Raw genomic sequence first — 25,174 nt, 5'->3', positions numbered from 1 at the left:
CCCCTCCCCGCAGCAGGAGCCAATGGGCAGAGCGCGCGGGGGACGTGTTCGGGCGTCTCCGCCATTTTGTGAGTCTATAACTCGGAGCCGTTGGGTCGGTTCCTGCTATTCCGGCGCCTCCACTCCGTCCCCCGCGGGTCTCCTCTGTGTGCAATGGACGGGTGAGTCGTGCCTTTCCGCACTTCCCGTCGCCCTTCTCGCGCTCGGGCTCTCCTCTCGCCGCCGCCTGGGCCTCCTCGGGGCGCCGGCCCGCGTGCCCCTCCGCCCCGGGCGCCTCCGGGGTTCCGGCCCTCGCCGCGTCAAGGGAGCGGGGAGAAGTTGCCGGGGGCGCGAGGCGGCCCCCGCGCCCCAGCCTGGGGCTCGCCGGGGCGCAGCGCTGCCCATTTCCGGCCTCCCCGCGGCCCGTTCCGGGCGCACGCGGCGGCGGCGAGGCCCTTGCCGCCCTCCGCCCGCGCCCCGCGCTGCCTCGCGTGCGTCCGCGCGGCCTCCCGGCTCCCGGCAGCCGCTCCGCGCGCCCGGCGTGGCCCCTCGCGCTCCCCGTCCCGGCCCCGCGCGCGCGCGCGTCGTCCTCCGCACGGCTCGGGCCCCGGCGCGCGTGCGCGGCCTTTCCCGCCGCCTGGATTCTGGGCCGGGCCTCCCCCGCCCGCGGCGGCCCCGGGAGCGGCCAGGAGACGCCGCCCTCCGCCCGGAAGGGCGCGGGCCCTTCGCCGCCGTTGCCGGCCCCTCCCCAGGCTGCCCACAAAGCACGGCCGCGCGGCCCATCCAGATGCAGGGCCAGGGAGGACGGCTCGGGGAGGGCGCCCCGCGCCCCCTTTGTTACCGCCTTCGAGGGGGGCTCTGTCCGGCGGTTCCTTAAGCACGAGCTGCTCCCCCCCCGCCCCGGGGCATGGAGCTCCCGAGCCCCAGATGCCGGAGGTGACCCACGTGGGCCAGAACGGCCGGACCCCGAGCTCTCGGACCCTGCGCCCTGGAGGAGGGATGGGGCCCGTTCCGGGAACGCAAATGAGCGTTGGGGCAGTTGCCAGGACTCTGTCTGCTCCTTGCGGTTGAAGGTATCGGAGCCTTCGGCAGATCCGAAGTTACAAAGACTCGCTTCACTTGAACGCTGAGACCGGCGGCCAAGCCGCAGAGCGGTTTTGTTGGCAGAGACGAGTCTGCCCGGTTTGGAGCCTCAGTTTTTAGTCTGGGGAAAAAATGATAGAACCTGCTAAAAATGAAACCGACTTTGGAGCGTGCTTTTTCATTTCGTGTGTTAGGCTAATTATTTTCCTTTTCTGTTGGGGGAGGGTTAAGTGCTGATTTCGAGAAAGTCTGACGATTCCAAGGGTAGTTCTGGTTATCTTTTCTCATCTGGAGCTTGGAAAGCCCTCCTTCCTCCCTTGGCCTGACCTCCAGGGGGGTGTGGTTAACATGCCGGGAGGGTCACGTGCCTCAGCGCCTCGGGTTTGAAATGATAGGTTTCAGGCTGAATTAAATCCAGTCTTTTAGAAAAATTGCTGCAGCATGAGGAACATGATCTTGTGGTCCGCCTTCCGTTTTGGCTTGGATGGACCTCCCCCGAGAAGACCCTCCCCACGACGGGACTGTGGGGCGAACCAGCGGGTGCTCGGCCTGGCAGGGAGATCCGGATGGGAAGCGTTTCCTCTCTTGTCTTGTCAAGCTCTATTTGCCCCCTCAAAGGACCGTCTGGTCCCCCAGATGTGGCTTGGAGGGCCGTGTCTCACTACCCTCCCGTAGAAGGTGTGGTTACCTAGGCAGCCGGGCCGAGCCGTCGCGAGTGCAGTTTGTGACGCGCCTTCTTTCGGGAAGGCTCGGGAACTTTCAGGAAGGGCTGTTTGTTTCATGTAGAACTTGCTGTGGCCGAGGCTCTCCCAGGGGTGGGACGCAGCGCGTTGCCCTGGGTTCGCAACGAGGAGCTGCATGCTTCTCATTCTTTCAGGTTTTCTGGGGAGTGTTTTCTTGGCTCTAGAGAGTTCTTAAAAACCTACTGACAGTCCACGTTTTTCCTATAGCGAAGAAGTGAAGGCTCTGCCGTGGAGGCAGGGGCTTAGAGTGAGCCAGAGCAGGTGAGGGGTGCCGACGGCAGGGCTGGGGCGCAGCGCCTGGGGGTGTGCTGCCTCTGGGTGGCCAGTGGGTTGGTGCCCTGGGGCAGGAGTGCAGGCGGCCACCGGGGCTGCCTTCCCAGCCAAGACGCGGCCTCTCGCTGGCTTTGTGTGACATCGTCGGAGGCTCTGGTCACAGATCCCGTTAGGCCTTGGTGGCCGGGTGACCTTAGGGGTGCATTGCTAAGTCCCCCACCGTAGTCACAGTCTCCCTTTGCCACGGGGCATCCCGGAGGGATGGATGTGTGTGCTGAGCGCCAGTCAGCAGCTGGGCCTGCGGGTGGGCCTTAGGGAGCCACGGTGGCCTCTTCCCACTTTCCCCAGTTGGGCCTGGGGCAGGGAGAAAGTCCATCACCCCGGGCCAGGTTGATGAGTAACCTGCGATAATTTTACCTGAGTTTTTCAACTTCACTGCCCCCTTGCTCCAGGGCAGCTTAGGGTGTCCTGGTTCGGCCCCCTGGGCCCCGGAGCTCTCTGAGCCCAGGGCCCTCTGAGTTGCCGCCTCACTGGCCGGCCTTCCCTGCTTAAAAATGGTCCCCAAGCATTTCCAGTTTTGAGAAAACAAACGACAGCACTTGAACCTTAACAGCGAGCATCAAGTGTCCCTCCTGGGGCTTTCGGAGGGGCTGTCTTTGTCTTTGGACCTCTCCGGACCTCTGGTGGAGAGGACCGGAGGCGGGGCCTGGGGTCCTGCTGGGAGGGAGGGGAGCCAGAGGACAATGGTGGCTCCTTTTCAAGTTGAGAATAAATGGACGGCGGCTCACTTCCCTGCCTCAGCTCGCTAGTCTGGTGGAGGGCCTCCAGTGGGGGCGGGGGGGACGTGCAGCTAGGGGAGCCCCTGGCCGGCGAGCCGTCCCGGGCACCCCGCAGCCGCCGCGGCACCTCTGCTAACATTCTTCTCTCTCTCTCTCTCTTCACAGCATTGTCCCAGACATAGCAGTTGGTACCAAGGTAGGCACTGCAGACTCTGCTTCCTGGTGGCCGCTTGGCCTCTGGTGGGGGCCGGGCTATGCGTTTTCGGCCGTAGGGGTCAGGTGACCCCTTAGTAAATGCACATTTGCTTGGGTTTGGGGGACCCCCCCCCCCCGGCCCTGGCAGAGACCTGGGGTGTGCAACGAGGATGTCCACCTGGAGCATTCTCGGTGCCTTGGTCTGATGTGGAGAGAGGTGAAGTCAGACCCCAGCCCAGCTTTGGGGGGCTCGGGTTGTGGGGACAGAGGGGCCGCTCTCGATGGCAGCGTGGTTCAGGTCCTCTTTGGTTTTTGAGATGCGAGATGGGGACCTCCGCCACCCTCAGCACTCGGGCGTCAGTGCAGTGAGCAGGGCGGGGCCGGGGTGGCCCTCCGCCCCCGCTGAGCACCGGGACTGGGGGTGCGGGGGGCGCGGGCTGCGGCTTGGGGCCGGGTTTCGGTTTCCCGGGCAGTCCTGTCTCCACACGCTGCCTGTCCCGATGTTCTGCAGATAAAACCTGTTTGTTCGCTGGCGGGAGGAGGGAGAGGGACTTTCATCTGCAGCAATTGTAACTGTCACAGAAAGCGTCTGGCTTCTGTGGGAGCCAGTGGGAGTAGCCCTTCCGGCCCAGCCCCGGGGTCCTCTGGTTCCAGAACCAGCCCCGCTCAGGGCAGGAGCCTGCGGCCCCCCTGGAGGGCGGCCCAGTGGGCTTCTGGGCGCCATCCACAACAAGCCATGCCCTCGGGAGGCGTCAGGCGGTTGACAGTGCTCAGCTAGCTACTGGGAAGGAGTGGGTCCCCTGTCCCTGCTCTACCGTGGGGGAGGGGCCCGTGGTGCTGGCTGGTCAAAGCACTTCCTTAAGGAAGGCCTGGAAGACGGCCCAGCTGCGTCTGAGTCACAAGGCCTGTGGGAACCCTCAGCACCTGGACTGGTCCGCGTTTGTCCAGGGTTCTGCCCTCGGAGTGTCTGTCCCGGGGACAGTCCCCTCTGAGCTGCTGGTCACCACCTGCATCTGGGTGTCTCTGTGCTTTGGGCGAGGGTGGAGAGCGTGGACAGCCCAGTGGGCAGGGATCACCCCCAGGTGGAGGGGCCCCATCTGGGCACACGGCGGGAATGCTGGCCTCGAGGAAAGGCCAGTTCCTCCCCGTCACTGGCGTGGCAGCAGGCAGGGCGCCCCTCCGAAGGCGTGCCGCCTGCACGTGAGCCACGTGGGCGCCTGGCCCCCCTCCACCTGCGTGGGGAGGGATCTCCACCCCACAGACAGGGAGGCACAGTGCCGGGTCCCACAGGTGACGCAGGCACCTGTGCTTGGAGCCAGTGGAGTTCCTGGGGCCGGGGCGGTCTGCATGGTGGCTTTGTCCCGACTGCTGACTCTTGTGTGGGGCGTCCACTCAGTGGCGTGACAGGTGGAGGAAGTTCCTGTCGCTCCCCAGCCTCAGCAGCAGTCTTGGCCTCATGTCTTTGGCCCAGAGTGAGGGTGCTCTGCAGCCCTCCCAGCCTTGGGTGCTGGGGCGCCCAGGGTGGGGTCCGGATGAGGGGACATGCCCACAGCCGTGAGCCAGTAGTAGCAGGGCCAGTCCTGGTCCTTGTCTCCAAGGGCAGTTGGTAAACCTCTTGAGTGGCCTTCAGCAGGCCCTAATAGCGCCAGAGAGGACGGGGTTCTCAGGGGCGGACAGGCTCCACGTGGTGGCTTGGGGTGGGGATGGTGCTGCTGGAGTGGTAGCTGAGGTGGCAGTTTGGAGGGACAGCAAAGGGGAGGCGTCCTTGAGAAGGGGCAGATGGTGGGCAGGGCCTCCCTCTGCGAGCTGGAAGCTCAGGGAGGTGGTCCTTCCTGTTCCTGCCACAGGGTCAGGGGGGCCAAGGGGTCTCTGGCAAAGGCAGAGCCTGCACAGCTCGGTCCCACAGCAGGTCCTGGGGCCAGCAGGTGGCCTCGATGGGGAACAGCCCCAAGTCTCTGCAGCTGGGGACGGCATTCGCATCCAGCTCACCCTCGAGGAGAGTCGAGCGGCCCTCAGGTCTCACCCGCATAGCAGCGGGGGGTGCTGGAGCATTAGATCGGGACCCGGGAATCCCAAGCCTCTCACAGACGGGCGGCTCTGTAGCTGCCCTCGGCCCGACCCGTTTGCGCGGTGACCGGGTGGCCCACCCGGCTCGGGAGGCAGCATTTCCAGTCCGCGAGTGACTACACCGCGGCTCAGGTGTCCTCATGCAGCTGGAAAACAGGCCGAGCGAGTGGCCGCAGTGACAAGGGGACTTTGTTCTGAGGACGGTCTGACAGTCCCGACCGAGTCGGTGGGCAGTTCCCTGCATGGCCGGTGGCATGAGCCGCGGGCGTGCCGTGGGGACACCTCACCTGAGGCCTGTCCCCAGGAGGCAGGGGTGTCCCGTGGGACCGGTAGGTGGGAGTGAGGTGCAAGCCCCCTGTAGGCGACAGCTCCTGCCTTGAGAAAGCCCCCAGGAATCCGGCGGGGGGGGGGGGCTGTGTCTGGGGCTTGGGAGGGCGGCGTGGCGAGGCGGCGGGGGCGGGGGCGTCTCCAGCCCGCCCAGCCCGGCTTCTCTTCCAGCGGGGATCGGACGAGCTCTTCTCTGCGTGTGTCACTAACGGACCCTTTATCATGAGCGGCAACTCGGCCTCCGCAGGTACCTGCCTGCGGGCGCCCCCCGCGCGTCCCCATCCCCGCTGACCTGGTCCGTCCTGGATGCGACCTGGGCTCGCACGTTCTCCTGGAGCTGACAGGGCACTAGACGTGGGAACCACTCCGCTCCCCCCCGTTCGGGAAACAGTTCGGGGTGGGCACCTTGTGCGGGAGCCTGGGGTGCCCTGTGCCGTACCAGCCACTCCTCTTCTCAGCGAACGGGAACGACAGCAAGAAGTTCAAGGGCGACAGCCGGAGTGCGGGGGTGCCCTCCAGGGTGATCCACATTCGCAAGCTCCCCAGCGATGTCACGGAGGGCGAGGTCATCTCCTTGGGGCTGCCCTTTGGGAAGGTCACCAACCTCCTGATGCTGAAAGGGAAGAGTCAGGTGTGAGCCCCTTGCCAAGCCGGCTGGCCCGCTGGGGGGGTGCTGGGCTCCTCCAGGGCTCCCCCGGCTCACGCCTGCCCTGCCCCCGCCCTGCCCCCAGGCCTTCATTGAGATGAACACCGAGGAGGCGGCCAACACCATGGTCAACTACTACACCTCGGTGACGCCCGTGCTGCGCGGCCAGCCCATCTACGTCCAATTCTCCAACCACAAGGAGCTCAAGACGGACAGCTCGCCCAACCAGGCGGTGCGTCGTACCCCCTGTGCCTGGGCGGGTCTGGGCCCCGGGTGGCCAGGGGTCCCGGAACTCAAGGCTGTGCCCCTACAGCGCGCCCAGGCGGCCCTGCAGGCGGTGAACTCGGTGCAGTCAGGGAACCTGGCGCTGGCCGCCTCAGCCGCTGCGGTGGACGCTGGGATGGCGATGGCCGGCCAGAGCCCGGTGCTCCGGATCATCGTGGAGAACCTCTTCTACCCGGTCACCCTGGACGTGCTCCACCAGGTGAGGGGGGCCCTGGGCTGGGCTGCGGCTGGCGGAGTCGCTGGGCAGAGGCTGACGACTCTTCTCGGCAGATCTTCTCCAAGTTTGGCACAGTCCTGAAGATCATCACGTTCACCAAGAACAACCAGTTCCAGGCGCTGCTGCAGTACGCCGAGCCCGTGAGCGCCCAGCACGCCAAGCTGGTGAGTGGACCCCCAGACGCCGCCCGCCCCGGCGCCCCGGCGCCCCAGCCACTCACGGCCTCTCCCCGCAGTCGCTGGACGGGCAGAACATCTACAACGCCTGCTGCACGCTCCGCATCGACTTCTCCAAGCTCACCAGCCTCAACGTCAAGTACAACAACGACAAGAGCCGAGACTACACGCGGCCCGACCTGCCCTCCGGCGACAGCCAGCCCTCCCTGGACCAGACCATGGCCGCGGCCTTTGGTAAGACACCCGGCTGGCCATCCGGGCCCTCTGTCGCGGGAGGCAAGGAGGTGTAGTTCAGGCTGAGTGCCCCGGCCCCAGGAGTCCCCAGATGCCCACCCCGCGCCCGGCAGGGGTGGCGCGGCCCGGCCCGTAGTGTGGGGTGCGCCCGCCAGGCGCGTCCGCTCGGGCGGAGGTCGTGGGCGACGATTAGTGTCTCGTTTGTTTCCAGGTGCACCGGGCATAATGTCAGCCTCCCCGTATGCAGGAGCTGGTTTCCCTCCCACCTTTGCCATCCCTCAGGCTGCAGGTACACACACTCCCGGGCCCCAGCGGCCAAGCGTGCCCGCACTCCTCCGGGAGCCCTGCCTCCACGCGAGCTGACGGGCGCAGGCGGGGGGGCCCGCCTTCCTGGGCGCGGGCCTCTGGGTTCCCCAGCAGCCTGCACAGGGCAGCCATAGGACAGGGCCACGCAGAGCGTTCGCTGACCCCGCAGTCTCTGGTCTGGTTCCTTCAAGCACCCCCCGGGCGAGGCCGTGTCCGCACAGTGGTTGGAGGGCTGTGTCCTTAGCAGGCGGGTTTAAGTGGCCTGGTAAGCAGAGCGGCATGAGCCGGGCGGGCGCCCCGAGCGAGCGAGCCTGAGGAGGGCCGGGCGCCCACCGCGCGGCAGCCTGCCGTGTCCCGCCCGGCGTGGCGTCTGCATGGTGACGGGCACCTGCATGCACGCACGGCCGTGGCTGCCGGGCTGGGCTCTGCGTCGGCGGAGCCGGAGCTTCTGTGCTGCTGGGCGCATGCAGACGGCCCGAACCCGGCGCGGCCTGTGCGGAGGACGGAGGTGCCGGCCGGCTGCGGCCGGGGGGATGCCATGCCGCCAGCGTGTCCTTTGCATGAGGATGGGCAGGACCGCGCTCCCCCTCCCGGGCCTTGGGCACTGCTGCTCACGGGTAACCGCCTCTCCCTCCGCAGGCCTGTCCGTCCCCAACGTGCACGGGGCCCTGGCACCCCTGGCCATCCCATCCGCGGCGGCGGCCGCGGCGGCAGCAGGCCGCATCGCCATCCCAGGCCTGGGCGGGGCCGGGAACTCTGTCCTGCTGGTCAGCAACCTGAACCCGGAGGTACGTGGCTGTGCCCGGATAGTTTCCCCTGAGGCGTGAGCAGGGACTCGTCCCCTCGGGTCTTAACGCAGAGGCCAGCAGGCCACGCTGCCGTCACCCTGGGTGCTGGGGTCCCCGGGGCCAACCACAGGCCCGTGCTTGGGCAGCCCCTCTACGCGGGGTGCCCTCCCCCCCACACTGGGCGTCCTGTGCCCTCGTCTCGGTGCCCAGGGTCAGGGTTGGCGCGTGCTCCAGGTAGTGGAAGCAGACCCCACACCCCAAGCAGACGGGCCTCTGTCTGCGGCGGTCTCCCACGGGGACCAGCGACCTGCGCACGCCTCCGGGCCGGGTGGCGGGGAGCGCAGGCGAGGCCATCAGGGCTCCGCCGAGGCCACTCCGGGAGGTTGGGGTGCTATCAGCAGCGTGTCAGGCCGTCTCCGCACCTCTCTGAGCACTCCTGCAGCTTCTGGGCCTGGGGTGGCCGGCTCCTTGTCTGAGTTCGATGCTCTCGAAGCCTCACTAACAGACTCCACCCCTCGTGCTTGTGTGAGCGTGTAGACCCGAGCTGGCAGCAGGAGACCGTGCTGGGGCGCCCGCCGCGGGCCGCGGCGTCTCCTGCTGGCCGCGAGGGGGCCTGTGACAGTGATGTGTGTAGACCTGACTGATGGAACACTGCCGGTTTCTTATGTATTTACTGACCTGTGTTTTTTGCTACTTTTTTTCTTTTCTCCCCTTCCCCTCTCCCAATTTTTTTTCTGATCCGGAATTTCTTTGCCAACTGACTGCACGGTTCTTCTGCTTCCTGTTGTTGCTTGAAACAAAACAAAACCATAAATAAATAAAAACAAACTTCCCCCTCAAACCCTGCTCTCCGGAAACCAACCTGCCCTTGAATATTAACATCCTGACAACTTCATCATCCATCAACCTGCACGCCTGCGGGGCTGCCTCCTCGCGGTGGACGATGGCAACTCGCCCCCTGACCTCTCCCTTTCCCTGTCCCTCCGCTGCCTTGCTCTGCTGTCCTCTAAAGAGAGTCACACCCCAAAGCCTCTTTATTCTTTTCGGTATGTTATCATTCACACTTTTATTACCTTGTTTTCATTTAATGGAGGTTATTTTAAGCCCTGAGATGTACTGAGTTTGCGGTTCTGCCTCGTTACTCGTTTGCCTCCGGTGTGCATAGTAGTAGGAGTCGGTAGACACGCATGGTTACCGCCCTGCATGCCCTCGCAGAGTTAAGCGTGTTGGTAGCATGGAAAGTGATGGCTCTTTGGCAATTGACCTTCCCTGGATTGTAGGACTTCTCGCTGAAGGTAGTCCTCCCGGTAACGTCCCTGTGACTGGACGCAGGTTCCAGAGGCAGAATAGCAAACCTGCGGGCAGAGCCAGCCCTGAGAGGGTGTGCGGGTCGCGGGGGCTGGTGGGGGCGGCGGGGGCAGGCCCCGCGCTCAGCACCTGTCCCCGGCTTTTGAAGGCGTGTACGGAGACGTGCAGCGGGTGAAGATCCTGTTCAACAAGAAGGAGAATGCCCTGGTACAGATGGCGGATGGGAGCCAGGCCCAGCTGGGTAAGGGGCCGGGCCAGGGGAGGAGGATGCAGGCTGGCCAGCACCTTCGGGCCTTGGGTCACCAGGGTCCCTCCCGCCTTTGCAGCCATGAGCCACCTCAACGGCCACAAGCTGCACGGGAAGCCGGTGCGCATCACCCTGTCCAAGCACCAGAACGTGCAGCTGCCCCGCGAGGGCCAGGAGGACCAGGGCTTGACCAAGGACTACGGCAACTCGCCACTGCACCGCTTCAAGAAGCCGGGCTCCAAGAACTTCCAGAACATCTTCCCGCCCTCTGCTACCCTGCACCTGTCCAATATCCCGTAGGTGCTGCCCGTGGAGGCTGCCCCCCCCCACACCTGGGACACTCCTGGAGCGCAAGGGGGTGCGGGGAGCCGCGGGCAGTGTTTTGCAAGCTGAGTGGGGCGTTGCCTGTGATTCCAAAACGATTAGGATACAGTCCTGTTTGTGGGCCCCAGAAAGGGCGCATAGTCCCCGGCCCTGAGGACGGCTGTCTCCCCACAGGCCCTCCATCTCCGAGGATGACCTCAAGATCCTCTTCTCCAGCAATGGCGGCATCGTCAAAGGGTTCAAGTTCTTCCAGTGAGCATGGCACCCCCCCACCCCGACCCCCCTGCCCATTGCCTCCCCCTCTCCCCCACCTCACTAAGCCCTTGCCCGTCCCACAGGAAGGACCGGAAGATGGCGCTAATCCAGATGGGCTCAGTGGAGGAGGCCATCCAGGCGCTCATCGACCTGCACAACCACGACCTGGGCGAGAACCACCACCTGCGGGTGTCCTTCTCCAAGTCCACCATCTAGGCCCTGCCGCCAGGACCCGCCTGCCGGGCCCCCGGCCACAACTTCCATCATTCCAGAAAAAAAGCCACTTTAAAAGCAGCTGAAGTGACCTTAAAAGACCAGAGATTTTATTTTTTTAAAGAGAAATCAGTTTACCTGTTTTTAAAAAAATTAAATCTAACTCACCGTGCTAACCTTGGAGAGACGGGGTGCCGGCCTCAGGCCCTCCCCGGGCCCTTGCCTGTGCCTCCCGCAGCCCAGGCTGGGCGCTCCCTGACCTCTACTCGGCTTTCTCGTGCCTTAAAACCCGCTGCTCTGGCTGGGCCCCGCGGTAGCAGACGGGTAGGGGTTTGGGCCCCGGGGGACAGCCTCCTGCACGGATCATGTGCCTGGCATGGCAGGGGGCTCCCGGCAGCAGGGCCCGGAGGCAGCCGACACCCCAGAACCCCTGTTCTCCCGTTTAATCAAGTGTGTGATTCTCCCTCCCCCTGGCCCGTGGGCACGTCCCCGGCCGCCTTCCGCTTGGAGCTTTGTGTTCACTGTAATCTCGTGCTTCGATGCAGCCGCAGACATTTGTGCCTAGCAATACTTCCAGTTGACCAAATATCCTAATCTTTTCATTTATATGCAAGAGAAATAGTTTTAAGTAACTTTTTATATAGCGAGATGATAAAAATGGTATGAGTGTAATCTAAATTTCCTCTTTGTATGACCTTGTATACTGTACTTTTTATTTTATTCCTTGTAATGAAGTCGCAGGGCAGGATCTAGTTTCCAGGGCAGATGCCGTGGGGGCAGCTGGGGAGCCCTGGTCCTTCTAGAAGGCCCCAGGCCTCCATCTGAGACCCCAGATGCCTTACACCCAACCTGCCCTCTGTCTGGAGGGCAAGCGCTCTTAAACTTTCAGGGTTCCTTTTTTCCTGCAAATTTTTGGACCAAAGTTTTGTTTGTTTTCTGTCCACCTCTAACGCCGGGACCCTGGGAGGTGGGACGACGGCCCGCTCCTCCGCCGCGGCGTCCTGTGTGCTGGGCCCCAGGGGGTGCCCTGCACGCAGACCTCGTATTGGCTGACCCCTCCCTCGGGGCCTGGACCCCTGGGTTTCCGTGTTGGGGTGGGACAAGGGTGTAAATATTTGTAATTTTTTATACCTGTTGTAAGACGAGGGCAGCACGTGTGGTTTTTTACGGTGACACAGATGTATATTTTGATACCAGCAATTACAGGCTCAGTATTGTAGTGAGTGCGGCACGTCTCACTGCCTGCCCGTCAGCTTGTCACGCGGAGGGGACAGAATTAAAGCGGTTTCATGACAACTTTGCCTCCGCCAGCTGCTTCTGTCCACAGTGTGGAAGGCAGGTCTGGCCGGTCTGTGCTGACTCAATAAACTCTACCCTGCGCTCCATCTCCCTGTGCTGGGCATGCTCCGTCTTCCCCGCCCACTCGTGAGTCCAGACGGCCCCGCACCCCCTGCCCCCCCCCCCGCCACCTTGTGCACCTCTGACCTGAGGGTCTCGCTATATCCATGTCCACTCTGGCCAAGGTTGGGGTGCACAAATCCAGTGGGCCCTTTGGTGGGGGTCCATCCATCCCAGGCGGGTGGTGTGGCCTCTGAACTGGGGCTGGATGACGGAACATTCTGCCCCAGTTTGAACCTTGCCGGTAACTGGTGGCCCTCCCCTTGCTCCGGCGCACTGTCCTCTCGCTGCGTGAGAGTTCGGCCCTCCGGCCAAAATGACTGCAGCCAGGTCTCCAGTAACAACCTTTTATTTCCCCACCGAACACCCTGCCCAGCTCTGGCTCCCAACACCCCGGCCCCCACGCTCAGTCCTTAAACCTGCGGGCCGCCTGCATCTTGCGGAAGTAGCTCTCGGCCTCCGACTCGCCCGCAGCCTCCCGGTCGCCCAGCGCCAGGCCGCTGGCCTTGCGCCGCAGCGTGGACTCGCGACTCCCAGGGCCCAGCACCCCGTCGGCTGTGCCCAGCGGGGGCAGCCCCTCCCCTGTGGCCAGGTTGACAGTGGCCACGGCCCCAAACCGTGGCTCCTCCTGGTCCACGTCGCTGATGGACGAGCCGGGAGACACTCCTGGAGGCTTGGGCCCGGCCCGGAAGCCGCGGGCCAGTTCCCCCAGCTCGTAGCCGCCCTCGCCCTCCACGCCCTTGGCCGCCTTCCACTCCCAGGGCCCGTTGCCTGCAGACAGGTGGACCACGGGGTGGTGGGGTGCGTGCGCGTCGATGGTGATGATGCTGGCCGAGTCGCGGTCTGACGGCGACCGGTACTGGGAGGAGTCGGAGCTGGCGCTGGAGGAGGAGGCCGTCTCGGCCGCCTTGGGGCCGGGGCCGCCGGGCGCCTTGGACATGGCGATCACCTGCAGCAGCCGCGGCGGGTTGGCCAGGCGGGGCTGGGTGGCGGCCGGGGCCACGGCGGCCCCGCTCTTCTCTGCCATCATGAGCCACTTAGCGCGCACGGCGGCACTGCTCTTGGGGGACAGGCCGGCTGCCGCCTGCACCCCCTCCTCCGGGATGTGCACCAGCGGCTGCGGCCCAGCCCTGGGCGGCAGGATGACCCGCGGCCCCAGTCCCGGCCGGGCCTGGACGGTGGGGTAGAGGGACGGCGGGGCCGGGCCCTCCCCGCCCTCCCCCTGCTCCTCGGCCTCGGCCTCCTCGTCGTCCTCGTCCTCGTCCTCGTCCTCCTCTGCCATGGGCTCCGCGGGTGCCCGCAGGTGCCCCGGGCTGGCCTCGTCGGGCAGCCCCAGGCCGCGGCCCTCCAGCGACTTCTGTTTCCACTCGCTGATGAGCTGCTTGGAGCGCGAGGCGTCCAGCGGCACGTGGATGGTCATGTGGCGGCGGGCGGGGTCGTCCAGGGAGGGCGTGCTGACGCGGGGCAGCGTGTGGCTGAAGGTCACCATGTTCTCCTTGCCCATGGGGCTGCGCGGGGCCAGCAGGTCCGCGTCCACGCTGGCCCGCTTCAGGCTGCCCAGTGAGGTCTTCTCGCGGCCCACGGGCCGGGGGGCGGCCTCCAGCCGGCCGGGCGGGCCCAGCTCATCCGTGCTCACCGACTTGTTCTGCTGGTACACGGAGTCGTGGCCCCGCTGGGCCAGCACCCGCAGCGCGTCCTTGGCAGGCGCGGGGGCCGCCGGCTTCTCCGGGGGCGGGGCCTGGAAGTTGCCCACCGCGTGGCAGGCCTGGGGGTGAGACCAGGCTGTGAGGCTGGGCGGGGGACCGGGGTTCCCACCGGGCACAGGCTTGGCGCGGGGCTCTGCGGGGCGAGGCCGCCTTCTCCCCCGTGGCCCCGGTCCCCACCTCACGCGGCTCACGCGGCACACCGGGCTAGTCTGGGCCCCCGGCACTCGGACCTGCAGTCCCGGTACAAGGCTGCCGGCGCCCCAGGGCAGGGCGGGGCCTTGGAGGGCGGAGCCCCAGCCCGCTCCCGCCCCTGGGCGGCCAGCCTCCGCCCCTGCGGACGGACCCTCACCAGGTAGGCCGCGATGCCGGCGCCGATGACGAAGCCGGCGTAGACGTCCACGGGGTGGCTGCGGTACTGCGTGATCTGGGTGAGGCCGCAGACGCCGGCTGCGATGGCGAAGGCGAACACCAGGCTGGGCTTGAGCAGCTTCGTGGTGTCCGAGATGACCGAGTTGAAGTACATCTGGGGGCGGGGCCTGGGTCAGGGCAGCTGGGGAGCCGGTGGGGGCCAGGCGAATGGCACAGGGTGAGGACAAGGGGGACGGGGGTGGGCGAAGCTCACCGACACGTAGACCGCGGCGAAGGCGGACAGCGTGGCGTGCTGGGACGGGAAGGTCTTCCTGTAAGAGGCGTCCAGGTGAGCCCCGGCGTATCCGAGACCCCGCGGTGCCTCAGATCCCCGCGCTCGAGGGGAGGCGGTTGGGGGCCGGCTCACCGTGCCGACAGGATGGCGTGAGTGTCGTGGCCGGAGCAGATGTCCTGCGTGATGTAGGGGTTGGCTTCGCACGAGGTGCCCAGCAGCGTGTAGTTGGGCTTGCAGACCGTCAGGAAGAAGGGTGCGTGGTAACCCGTGGCCAGCTGGATGACGTCGGTCACCAGGGCAGTGGCGCACAGGCCGAACACGTGGACGCCTGCGAGTGGGGGGGGCAGGGCAGGGCGGGGAGCTGGGGCCGCACCTCCCACTCGGGGCGGGGATCAGGGCGGGGGCGGGGCGCGGGGCGGGGCGGCCCGGGCTGCGGCCCGGAGACTCACCCACGAAGCGCACGGTGCGCCGGAGGAAGGAGTTGAAGTTGCAGCCGCCGGCGTTGATGCTGCCCTCGGCGCCGCCGGCGCCCCCTGCGCGGCCCCACAGCCGCGACTGCAGGCAGTACAGCACGCCCTCGCCCAGCATGATCTGCCGACAGCGCGGCGCTCAGTCTCCGCCAGGGGCGCCCGCGGGCGGCCCGGCCCCGAGGCGCGCCGACTCACCGAGGCCGCAGGCGCCGCGAAGGCCAGGCTGAGCAGCATGAGCAGCGGGATGAGCTCCTCGTTGGTCTCCACGTATGGCATGGAGAGCGTGCGGTCGTAGCACTGAAAACCCACCTTGGCCGGCTTGAAGAGGTCGGTCAGCTCCAGGAAGTACAGGGACACGATGGAGGAGGCCACGATGGGCAGCTGCAGGGAGACGGCTGGCCAGGGTCGCCCCGCATCCTCTCCCTGGGTCTTCTGCTCCTGAGTTCAGCCCCATCCGCTGATTCGCCCACCCGCCCACCTGCCGGGCCGCGGCCCGTCCATTCCCGGCGGACCGTTCCCGCGCCCACGAATTCATTCGCCAGGTGTACCCGCCCACCCTCACCCCCGTCCAGGATCCCTCCGCTCCTCACCCTTTCCATCGTCCACGCACGCGTCCTTCCTCCTCCCCGTCCACCTTTTCATTCATTCGCTGCTCACTCGTCCACCCGTCCTTCCTTCCATCCTTTGCCCACCCACTGCACTCCTGCCGGCCGCCCTTGCCATCTTGAACAACTCAGAAACGGCAAACACGATCCTGCCCCTGGGCTTCCTCTCAGGGATGCATGGGTGCCCGCGGACATCCCCGTGGTGCCCCAGCTCTCCTCAGAGGCCAGCCCCACCCCGTGGGCACCCATCTCTCCATCCCTTGTGCTGCTTTATTTCCTCCGGGCCCCGTATCTCTATGTGCCAACCTGCCACTCAGCCCTGAGAACGTGGGCATCGGGCCCATGGCAGGTGCTGCATGAATGAACAAGTGAATTCACTGAGTCACTCGCTGATGCTGCTGTCCTCCGCACATGCGGGTTGTAACCCCTCCCACCCCACGATCTGGGCGTGCATCATACATGATGGTCCGGGATGCTCACGCCACCGTGAGGTGCAGACGGTGAGGCTGAGGGGAGGACTGCAGAGCTGTTCCTTAATTTTTTTTTTTTTTTTTAGGCAAGGCAGCCCTGGTTGACCTCACAGATTGCAAGGACCTTGTCATTTTACAATCCCTTATTTTTTATTTTTTTATGCCTACAGCACCTGGTCTTCCCAGGCGGTCTCCCATCCAAGTACTAACCAGGCCTGACCCTGCTTAGCTTCTGAGATCAGACGAGATCGGGCTTGTTCAGGGCGGCATGGCCGTAGGCCAGCTGAGCTGTTCCGGACCACATCACAGGTGTGGTTCCCAAGGAAGGCCACTCACTTATTCATGTGGGCCGCAGCCAGAGCACGGATTCCAGTGGAATCTTTTTGATGAAGCAAACATTCCTTGGTCCAAGTGTCTCAAACTCAAACACCCACAGGGGACAGGCAGGGAGCTGGAGAATGTGTGGGCATCTGAGGGAGCCTGGCTACCTTGGGAAGCCTCCACCTCCATGTTACAGGTGAGGAAACTGAGGCACAGATGAAGCCCACGAGAGGCTCTCATCTTAACTTCCACCTTGTCTTGTGTGTTAAGTGAGATGTCAGCCGTCTGTCCAGCCCTGGAGAGGGTACAAGGTGAGACAGAATGCCCTAGCCCCATGGTCAGGGCTGGAACAGAGGGAGGGCCCGGGCTGGGGGCTCTCGGCGATATGACAAGGTTTGGTTTGCAGCAGCTGAGCGGGCTCATGCCCCAGGAGCACTGCTGAGCGCCTGCTGCCTTCTCCAGTGGCGGAGGCTGCAGCTGCCGGGGCCTGGAGTCGGTGCTGCCCCTCGCCAGACGGATAAAGGTCACTGGCACCATCGCCAGCATTTGCCAGGTGCCAGCCGGCAGAATGTATTCTTTTATTTTTTAAACACTCGTTAAGCCCTCACTATGTGCCCCGCCTGCCTTATCAGAGGTGAGGGGGAGCCCGCCAGCCAGCCGCATGGGCCCAGGAGGTACCTGAGCGTGGACCCAAGGCCTTAGGGTCCGAGGGCCGAGGGGATTCTGCACCCTCCTCCAGCGCACCCCATTATGGCCTCCAGCGCCTTCTCCAGCCCCTCCCGGTGGGCTACTGGCCAGAACCCCAGACCGAGGTCCCACAGCCCCGCGGAGGCCCAGGCCTCACCGGGAGCCTGGAGCGCCCCGCGGCGCCCTGGACTCCTACTCGCTCTGCAGCACCCGGCGCTCCCGGCCCTGCCCCCGGCACGCCGGCGGCGCCGCGACCCCAGGGCGTGTCCCGACCTCAGCCTGCCGCTGTCGTTCAGCGTGGGGGTCCCTCCGCCCGGACCCCACCCGCGCGCCCCCTCACCTCCACGAAGTAGAAGCACGGCAGAAGCGTCATGCTGTCCTTGGGGCTTTTATTCTTCTCCTTGGTCGAGATCATGGTGTCGCTGGCACCGCAGGCCGTGGTCGGAGGGGACAAAGCCGCGCTGGAGGCGGGGAGGCGCAGACTGAGTCCCGGTGCCCGGCGACGGTGGGGGAGGGGCGGGCAAGGATGCGCAGGAACCGCCTGGGGAAACTGAGGCCGGGGGAGCGGGCGTCCCCGCAGCGCGCCCCCGCTCACTGCGGCCCTGCCGAACGAGCCAGCCGCCGACACCCCCACGCGGCGGATGGGGGTCGGGAAAGGCTCGGCAAAGAGGGCGGGCCGGCCTGGCCTGGGGGTCTGCGGCCCGCTGCCGCCTCCGCGTCAGGGCGGGGACCTCCGGGAGGACCGGGGGGCCGGGGGCCGGAGGAGGGTGGGGACCGAGCCCTCCACGCTCGAGCCCCTCACCTGGCGCGCGGGCGCTCGGGAGGCGGAGCTGGCGGCCGCGGCGCAGGGGGCTGCGGAGCGCGGAGCACAAAGCGCCGCCCCTCCCCCGCGGCGGAGGCGGGGGGACCCCGCCCGTCCCCGAGACCCCGCGTCCGCGGCGCCCGGGATGCGGCGCAAGGGGCGGGGGCTCTTTGTCTCGGCGCGTCGGGGGCGCCGCTCGCGTCCGCGTCCCGGCCAGGCCCCCGCCGCGCGCTCCCCGCCTCCCAGGCGCCCGCCTCCTTCGCCTCTAGGTCTCGGGGGTCTCAGCGTCCCGTGGGGGCGGGCGAGGGCCGGGGCCCGCGGGCTGCTCCCCTCCATCGGCGCTGCGCGTGGGGGCGAGGGTCTGGGTTCCCGGGTCTCCGGCTCTCTCCGCGTCTCTCCGGGTGTCCCCGTCTCTGACGCCCCCGCCCCTCGTCTCTGCCTCCCTCCCCGGCGCCCGCCGCTCGCCGGCGCGCGTTTCCATGGCGAGTTCCCAGGGCGCGGAGCGATCGGGAGACAAAGAAGCCGGGCTGGGGCTCGCCCTCCCCGCTCCCGGACCCCGCTGCGCGCCGCGCACCCCCAGCCCTGCACCCGCCGAGTCCGCCTTCAGGTGGGCCGGTCCAGGGCCCTCGCCAGGCCCGCGGCCGGCCAGGGCGCACCGCCGGGGGGCCCAGGGGTGCGCGGGCGGCGCGTTGGGCCCTGGCGGGGACTTCTTTGACGCGCGGGGTAGGCAGCGCTCGCTGTGTACTGCCGTTTCCACACACAGCCCTGGGGGGGCGGGGACTGGCTGAGCCCTCGGTTTACGACGAGTGGGGAAACTGAGGCCCGGGGAACTTGAACCACCGACCGACGGAGGTCGCCAGGCCTCCAGGGGCAGGATTGTGTTGGGTTCATTTATTCACCATCGCCTGAGCACCTCCTCATACCTGGCCCTGAACGGGCCCCCCCAGCTTGCGGCTGACGATTGCTGGGGCATCACGCAGCTCGCCGTCCGCCTCAGCGTTCACGCCCCACCCCGCCCCCGCGCAGCTGCGGCCCCAAAGACGCGGCCCCCCGTTTTGCAAAGAAGGTGCTGCCAGCGACAGTGGATTCCAGGGGGTCGGAACCGCGCCGGGACCTCAGTTCCTGCCGCTGTATCGGGCTTCAGAAGGGCTGTCCCGCCTCCCCAGGCCTGGCGCTGGACCAGCCTCGGTTTCCCTGCCCGCCCGAGGGGTGGCCTGGGCGGCCGTTGGGAATCTGGTGTTGAAAGATGACCACAAACAGCCGCACTCTGGGGGCCTCAGGAGCATGGGGAAATGGGGCAATCACTTTTGGGTGCCTCCCAGGGACCCTCCTAACAGCTGGAGGGCTCAGAAGAGGGTCCGGGGAAATATCAGGATGGGGGGGCCCCCAGCGGTGGGGATGCGTTGGGACCGGCTCTGGTGGCACGTGGCCCAGGTCCGAGTCTGCGGACCGAGGGGGCTGTTGGAGAGGCGAGGGCAGGACCCAGGGGCAGAGCCTGCCGGGTGCTGCTCAGCAGCTTGCTCACACTGACCCAGCGACGCCTGCCCCAGCTCTGGGAAGGCGGCTCGCTCTTCCTGTCCCCGTTGTACAGATGGGGAGGGGCTGGCCCTGTGCCTGGGTGGGGGTGCCGCCACCTCCCAGCTGAGGCCCGGGGTATGAGGGTGCCCGTCCGCGGCCACCCACGGCCGCGCCGCCATGCCAGCACTCGGGCTCCTGGCCTTGCTGGCCGGCCTGCTGGTAACGGCCGAGGCTGCCGAGTGCCCCCCCAAGCCAGGCGTCCCTGTCTCCGCCGGGGTCCAGCCACAGTGGCAGAGGCACGGCTGGGAGGGCCCAGGGACCCGGTCCTTGCTCCCCAGGACTCAAGGCTCAGAGGGGAAGAGATTGGGCCCAGGCCACCCAGCCAGACTGGTCCTGAGCAGTCCCAGAAGGGGTGTGCGGGGTCTGGGCCACCTTTGTGCTGACTGTGACCGCCGGCTGCTCCCAAGAACCTGTGAGGAGGGGCCTGGTGCACTAGGAGGGGCCTGTGGGGCCAAGGGGTGCCCTGGGGAGAGGGAAAGTCCTCGGGGTCACAGAGGGGCCTGTGAGGTGGGGGTGCTAAGGATGGGAGGGGTCTCAGAGAGGGAGAAAGCTCAGGATTCATAGGGTGTTGCCTGGCCAGTGAGCAGGAGGGGTGAGGGGCTTAGAGAGGAAAATGGGGACCCCAGAAAGAGGAAGGAGACCCTGGGGAGTCTCAGTCCCCTTATCTGGAGACAGGAGCGAAGGCTATGGAGGGAGGAAGCCCAAGGGCTGTGGGCAGTGCCGGTCAGCCTGGTAATTTCCCCCTTACTTCCCTCCGCTCGCCGACCCCCCGGCTGCCATGAGAGCCAGGCCGGAGCAGCGCCGAGGCTCAGAGGGGGCGGGGGACTCGCCGACGTCACACAGCTGTGCGAGTGCTGAACCCCAGTCTGCAAGGTCCCAACCCCCTTAGCCACCTCTCCCTTTGCTCGAGAATGACCTGTGCGGCAAAGGGAAGGGACACACACCGGACACTGGCCAAAGGCCATGCCGCCTGAGTGGCCGAGGCTGCTGAGCCCAACACACGAAGAACTGAGCCGAAACCAGTAAGTCATGAGTAATCACACGAAAGTGATACGTGAGTAGAATTGTGCATTACATAATGCCGCTTATGACACTAACTTTTTTCAATTAAAATTTAAACAATGTCATTATTTGAAATATATCACATTACATATTTGTGTATACTTAAGTGTATGTACTCAATGATAGAATATAATTATAGTAAATTTACTATATAAAGAGCACCCAACAACCAAGAAGAACGAAACATCGGCCCAGTCATGTAAACATGGGTAAAAAAGTAAACAATTCACAGTGAGAAAAACCAAAAGAATCTTGAAGACACAGACTCATCACCTGAGAAAAGGGAGCTAACACGCTGGAAGATTTCGTTTTTTTTCAACCTGTGGGATGTGCAAAAGTCCTTTGAGAATACTGGGCGCCCGCCTGAGTGGGCCGGTAGCTGGGCCCCCTGGGCAGGGTGGATCTGGGGCCTCCGAGGTGGCAGCGTCACCCTGGGCTTCGCCTCACCTGTCACGTTGCACCGTGCAGGGGATGCAGGCACGAGGATCGTTCCTGCCACTTGGCTGGAGGAAAAGGGCCTAAAAACGACCCAGTGTCCCCAGGAGGTGACCGCGAAGTGCACGAAGTCTGGTCCGCCCGTCTGGGGAGCCTCACGCAGCTGTGCGCAGGTGGGGTCTCCCGGGATCACGGGGGCAGAGCAGCGTGCGCATGCGTGCATGCGACGTTCTCGGCTGCCAGCCGGACGCCCAGAAGCCCAGGACAACCAGTCAGTTTTCTTGGGGGCCGAGGGGCGGAGATGTGTGAGATTTTCCAGGCATCCTGGTGGCAGGGGGCATGGGGGTGGGACAGTGATGCGTCCCTTAGGTCCTCGGCCCACTCGAAGGCGGACGTTGAAGGTGAAGGATGAGGTGAGGCAGACGGTGTGCCTGTTCGCGCTGCAGAGAGCTCTGCTTTTGGGGCGCCAGACGCCTCGCTCCCCCAGCCACACCAGGGGCCAGCGCTCTGCCGAGCTGTGACATGGGCCTCAGGGCAATGCCACTGGCTCAGGCGCCCAGACCCACCCAGGGGTCTGGCGGGGACTTAGGTCAAGTCGCTGCCTGCTCCTCATTCACATGGGGAAACTGAGGCCCAAGATCACGTGGCCTCCCAGCCCGGAGCCCCCCACACTGACACACTCAAGAAGAGAGCGTTTTTCGAAGGAGGAGAGGAGACAGAGGGACGGACGGGGACAGCGTGAGCCGGGCCCCGCCCCCCGCCTCGGGCTCGGGTCCCAGTGGCCCGACCCCGCGGCCGTTGCTGGTTGCACCACCCACGGTTGGAGTGGGAAGGGGCCGAGGCCACAGCATCCAGCCCCCACTTCCCTTCCACCTGCCAGCCCAGCCCCTGCCCCCAGGTTCCCTGCCCGTTACAATCACCTTCCCCGCTCCCTCCGCCTCCAGGCAGGCCCCCCTGAACTCCCCTGCCTGCCCCAGGCCAGGGGGTGGCCCCTGCTGGTGGCTGACCCCCAGGCCCTGCAGGGAGGCTCCCCCTGGTGGGTGACTCATCCGGCACACCTGTGTTTCCCTCTTTTGGTTAAAGCTTTATTGAACTACACTTTGTAAACCACAGGACTCGCCCACGTAAGTGGTACCTGGCACATCACCATGTTATGGAACCACGACCTCTATCCAGCTCCAGAACATTCTCCCAACCCCCAACTCCGAGTCCACTTCCTGTGTGTGGACGTGCCTGCTCTGGACGTGCCAGCGCCCCGGTCCCTAACCCCCGGGGGGGAGGGGACTGCCACGGAGCCCGGGAGACTCGCCGTCACCGGTGCCTCTGAGGTCCTGGGAGGCTGCACGCACTTAACCACACAGCCTGAGTGGGAGGGGAGGAGGTGACTCAGACGAGGGGGCCACCCTGGCTTGTCCCCCGTGACCATGGGGACTCTTTCTGGTGTCTCCTGTGAGCAGGGAGGGAACCCAGGTTTTTTCCAAATTACCCGGGTCCCAGTGGCGTGGAGGTCTGGGTGGGTCGCTCTCGGTGGGGCCGTGCTGGGCGCTGTGGGGGTGATGCCAGGAGCACCCCCAGTGTGACCACCACAGCTGTCCCCAGACCTGTCCCAGTGTGCCCTCAGGCCAGAATCTCGGGCACACGGCTCTTTTTATCCCGTCCCTTTTTTGGCCCCCACAAAAGGGACTCGCCCCGCGGCTTGGACACATCGGCCACGTCCTGCTCGGCTGGGGCGACAGGGACCCAACGGGGGCACGGAGAGTGGTGTTTGCGCCCCTCCGAGGGCTGCGTCGTGCTGCCCCTTGTCCAGGGGACCCCGAGCCGGCCGTGCCCGCATCCCCCGGGAGTGTGGCTCGCTCCCCCAGCTCCTGGTGGCCACAGAGTTGGAAGGAGGAAGTGGGGCGCTCAGCCCGGGCATGGGGCAACCCCAACGGCCTCGAAGTGTCGGGCTATAAGAGGGGGTTGCCGGCAGCGGGGCCAGAGCCCTGCCCAACCATGACCCCGAGCCACAGGCCCTCCAGGCCTGCCCCGGCCTCAGCCCTGCTGGCCGCGCTGCTGGCTGGTGAGTGGGCCGTGTGTCCGCCCGTCCGTCTGCCCACATGCTGCGGGCTCTGGGGGATGTCCACCCACAACACCAGCCCAGCGCCCTCCTGGCGCAGACGGGGAGACCGAGGCGGGACCCGGGCAGGACACGCGTGGGCTGAATGCTCTCAGGGGAGGGAGGGAGCGAGGGGGAGCGCTGGGGCTTTGCCTCAGTTTCCCCATCTGTAAAACGGGCGAAGCCCAGAGCGGCCCTCCCGGGGCGGGGGGCAGGGAGGGCCGCTGACGCCACTGTCCCCAGGCGCGGTGCAGGCGGCCGAGATCGTGGGCGGCCGGGAAGCCCAGCCGCACTCGCGGCCCTACATGGCGTCGCTGCAGGTGATAGGCACCCACTTCTGCGGGGGCACCCTGATCCACCCCAGATTCGTGCTGACCGCGGCCCACTGCCTGCAGAACTTGTGCGTGCGCCGGGGGGCCCTGCCCCGGGTCTGGGGGTGCCCTGCCCTGGTCTGGGGGGTGGCCCTGCCTCGGGTCTGGGGGGGTAGCCCTGCCCCCAGTCTAGGGTGGGCCCTGCCCTGTGTCTGGGGTGGTGCACCTGCCCCAGGTTTGGGGCGGTGGCTCTGCCTCGGGTCTGGGGGGGCCCTGCCCTGGTCTGGGGCAGTGTCACTGAAGGAGCTGTGCCCTGAGCCGCAGGCCGCCCGGGAAGGTGGGGGATGGGATGCGGGGGCCTGCGATGAGCACCCTGACCCCCTAGACCTCTCGCCCTGGTGGACGTGGTGCTCGGGGCCCACAACCTGCGGATGGAGGAGCCCAGCCAGCAGAAGCTCTCTGTCATCCGCCAGTTCACCAACAGCTACGACCCGGAACAGAAGCTCAACGACATCCTGATCTTGGAGGTGGGTGGGCACCCGGCCGGCCACGGCCAGCTGGCCGGTGCGGCGAGCCAGGCCCGTGCCCATGCCAGGCATGGCCTGCTGGGGAGAGCCGCACCGGGCCTGCCTCCCGGGGCCCAGTCTTCCCCCTTCTCAGCGAGAGGGCCCCCCTCCCCCAATTCCGGGTTTGCCATCTCATCTCCCTCGACCATGTGCCTGTCTCCTCCACTCGGCCCCTCCCAGACACGGAAGATCAGCCCCTGGAGGGCAGAGGTGGGGTCCCAGGGCTTAGCAGAGGACGGAGCATGCAGTTGGCACCCAATATGTGCTTTGTAAGCGAATGCATGCCACGATGACAAAGGCTACAAAGGGGAGGCCCATCGTGTCAGAGAATGTAAAACTGAACCCTGGCTAGGTTTGGAGGTCAATCAGGGCAGGCTCCCTGAAGGAGGTGACCCCCAAGGTGGAACCTAAAAGCAAGTGGGAGGGGTTGGGTGGAGGGAACAGCATGTACAAAGGCCCAGGGACAGCACCTCGGGGTGCTCAGGACTCGGGCGGATGTGAGGACCGGGTGTCTGTGGGGTCTGGAGACAGGGTCTCACTGGCCACGACCCTTGTTCGCCCCCAGCTGGAACGGCCGGCCAACCTCAACGCCCAGGTGGCAGTGGCCCAGCTCCCTGAGCAGGGCGAGCTGCTGCCCCAAGGCACCCAATGCCTGGCCATGGGCTGGGGCCAGCTGGACACCCGGGAGCCCACGGCGCACGTCCTGCAGGAGCTCAACGTCACCGTGATGACCATCCTGTGCAGGGCACATAACGTGTGCACCTTCGTTCCCCGTCGCAAAGCCGGCATCTGCTTCGTACGTATGCGCCGGGCTCCCAGGGCGCTACGCTGTGGTCGCGGTGGGTGCTGCCTGAGCGGACAGGGCGCCAGGCACCGGCCCCTGGGGAGGCGGGGTGGGCGCTGGGCTGCTGTCGGAGCGCCCCCTCCTCACCGAGCACCATGGGCTGTGCCTCGGCCCCTCACCGGGAGGGGCACACCCAGCGAGAGGGTCCGGCGGGCGAGGCCTGAGGCACAGCGGGGCACTCACGCCGTACCTGCTGGCCTTCGCGGGGCCGGGGACTCTCCACCTCGGGTCCCTGCAGACCCTGGGGAGGTGGGGGGGCCCGGCCCGGCCTGGGCCTGGGGCCGCAGGCACACAGCAGGTGGCCACAAACGCCCAGTGTCACCCAGAGTGGCCTCGTCTCCCTCCGTCATCCGCGGGTCTGAAAGAAAATTCTGGGCTGGGAACGTTTTACTCCTAAGCGGTGCCAGGCTGCCAGCCGCCGCATCCCAGGTGGCTGAGCGCCCTGTCCCCGGCCTTCCCAGGGAGACTCCGGCGGCCCTTTGATCTGCAGCGGGGTCCTGCAGGCCGTGGACTCCTTCCTGATCAAGGAGTGTGCCAACCGCCAGTACCCCGACTTCTTCGCCCGCGTGTCGCTCTACGTGGACTGGATTCAGTCTGTGCTGAGAAGCCCGGGGCACGGGAGCAGCCCCTGAGCCCCATTTCCGCCCCCCTGGGGCTGAGGCCGGACAGCAAGCCCCAGCAGGGGGCCGGGGGCCGGGGGCCAGCCACACACACGTGCTGTCAATAAAAGTTGAAA

At 66.1% G+C, this 25,174-nt stretch overlaps 3 protein-coding genes and 1 non-coding gene across 7 annotated transcripts; 2 read left to right on the top strand and 2 right to left on the bottom strand.

Annotated features, from left to right (window-relative positions):
• Positions 1–49: 49 nt before the first annotated feature.
• PTBP1 (polypyrimidine tract binding protein 1) lies at positions 50–11,830 on the top strand. 4 transcript variants are annotated; one of them, XM_016126655.2, is made up of 15 exons: positions 50–161; positions 3,023–3,053; positions 5,618–5,693; positions 5,905–6,077; positions 6,178–6,324; positions 6,406–6,576; positions 6,648–6,758; positions 6,830–7,004; positions 7,216–7,293; positions 7,950–8,098; positions 9,111–9,144; positions 9,555–9,647; positions 9,733–9,949; positions 10,152–10,229; positions 10,316–11,830. In XM_016126655.2, exons 1-15 carry the CDS (start codon positions 154–156, stop codon positions 10,446–10,448), a joined length of 1,674 nt encoding a protein of 557 aa, XP_015982141.1. In that variant the 5' UTR covers positions 50–153; the 3' UTR covers positions 10,449–11,830. The 4 variants fall into 4 exon arrangements, with proteins under 4 accessions (XP_015982141.1, XP_015982142.1, XP_036090148.1 ...); XM_016126656.2 differs by lacking the exon at positions 7,216–7,293; XM_036234255.1 differs by having other exon boundaries at positions 6,178–6,576.
• A 346-nt stretch (positions 11,831–12,176) lies between these two features.
• PLPPR3 (phospholipid phosphatase related 3) lies at positions 12,177–18,535 on the bottom strand. Its single transcript, XM_016126651.2, has 8 exons — positions 18,471–18,535; positions 17,086–17,206; positions 14,858–15,043; positions 14,642–14,783; positions 14,325–14,520; positions 14,172–14,229; positions 13,899–14,072; positions 12,177–13,608 (listed from the first exon to the last, which is right to left on the bottom strand). Exons 1-8 carry the CDS (start codon positions 18,518–18,520, stop codon positions 12,250–12,252), a joined length of 2,286 nt encoding a protein of 761 aa, XP_015982137.2. The 5' UTR covers positions 18,521–18,535; the 3' UTR covers positions 12,177–12,249.
• Positions 15,899–16,017, bottom strand: LOC118612802. Its single transcript, XR_004955069.1, has one exon. It is a non-coding gene; the product is annotated as a 5S ribosomal RNA (ribosomal RNA).
• Positions 18,536–22,614: 4,079 nt separating the features above from the next.
• On the top strand, positions 22,615–25,174 carry LOC107500902 (myeloblastin). Its single transcript, XM_016126596.1, has 5 exons — positions 22,615–22,681; positions 22,961–23,117; positions 23,414–23,555; positions 24,160–24,390; positions 24,900–25,174. Exons 1-5 carry the CDS (start codon positions 22,615–22,617, stop codon positions 25,068–25,070), a joined length of 768 nt encoding a protein of 255 aa, XP_015982082.1. The 3' UTR covers positions 25,071–25,174.

This window comes from Rousettus aegyptiacus, unplaced genomic scaffold, assembly GCF_014176215.1.
Source record: "Rousettus aegyptiacus isolate mRouAeg1 unplaced genomic scaffold, mRouAeg1.p scaffold_m13_p_16, whole genome shotgun sequence".
NCBI classification, from domain to species: Eukaryota; Metazoa; Chordata; class Mammalia; order Chiroptera; family Pteropodidae; genus Rousettus; species Rousettus aegyptiacus.
The sequence above is the reverse complement of the archived record's forward strand: the minus strand, read 5'-3'. Positions and strand labels throughout refer to the sequence as shown.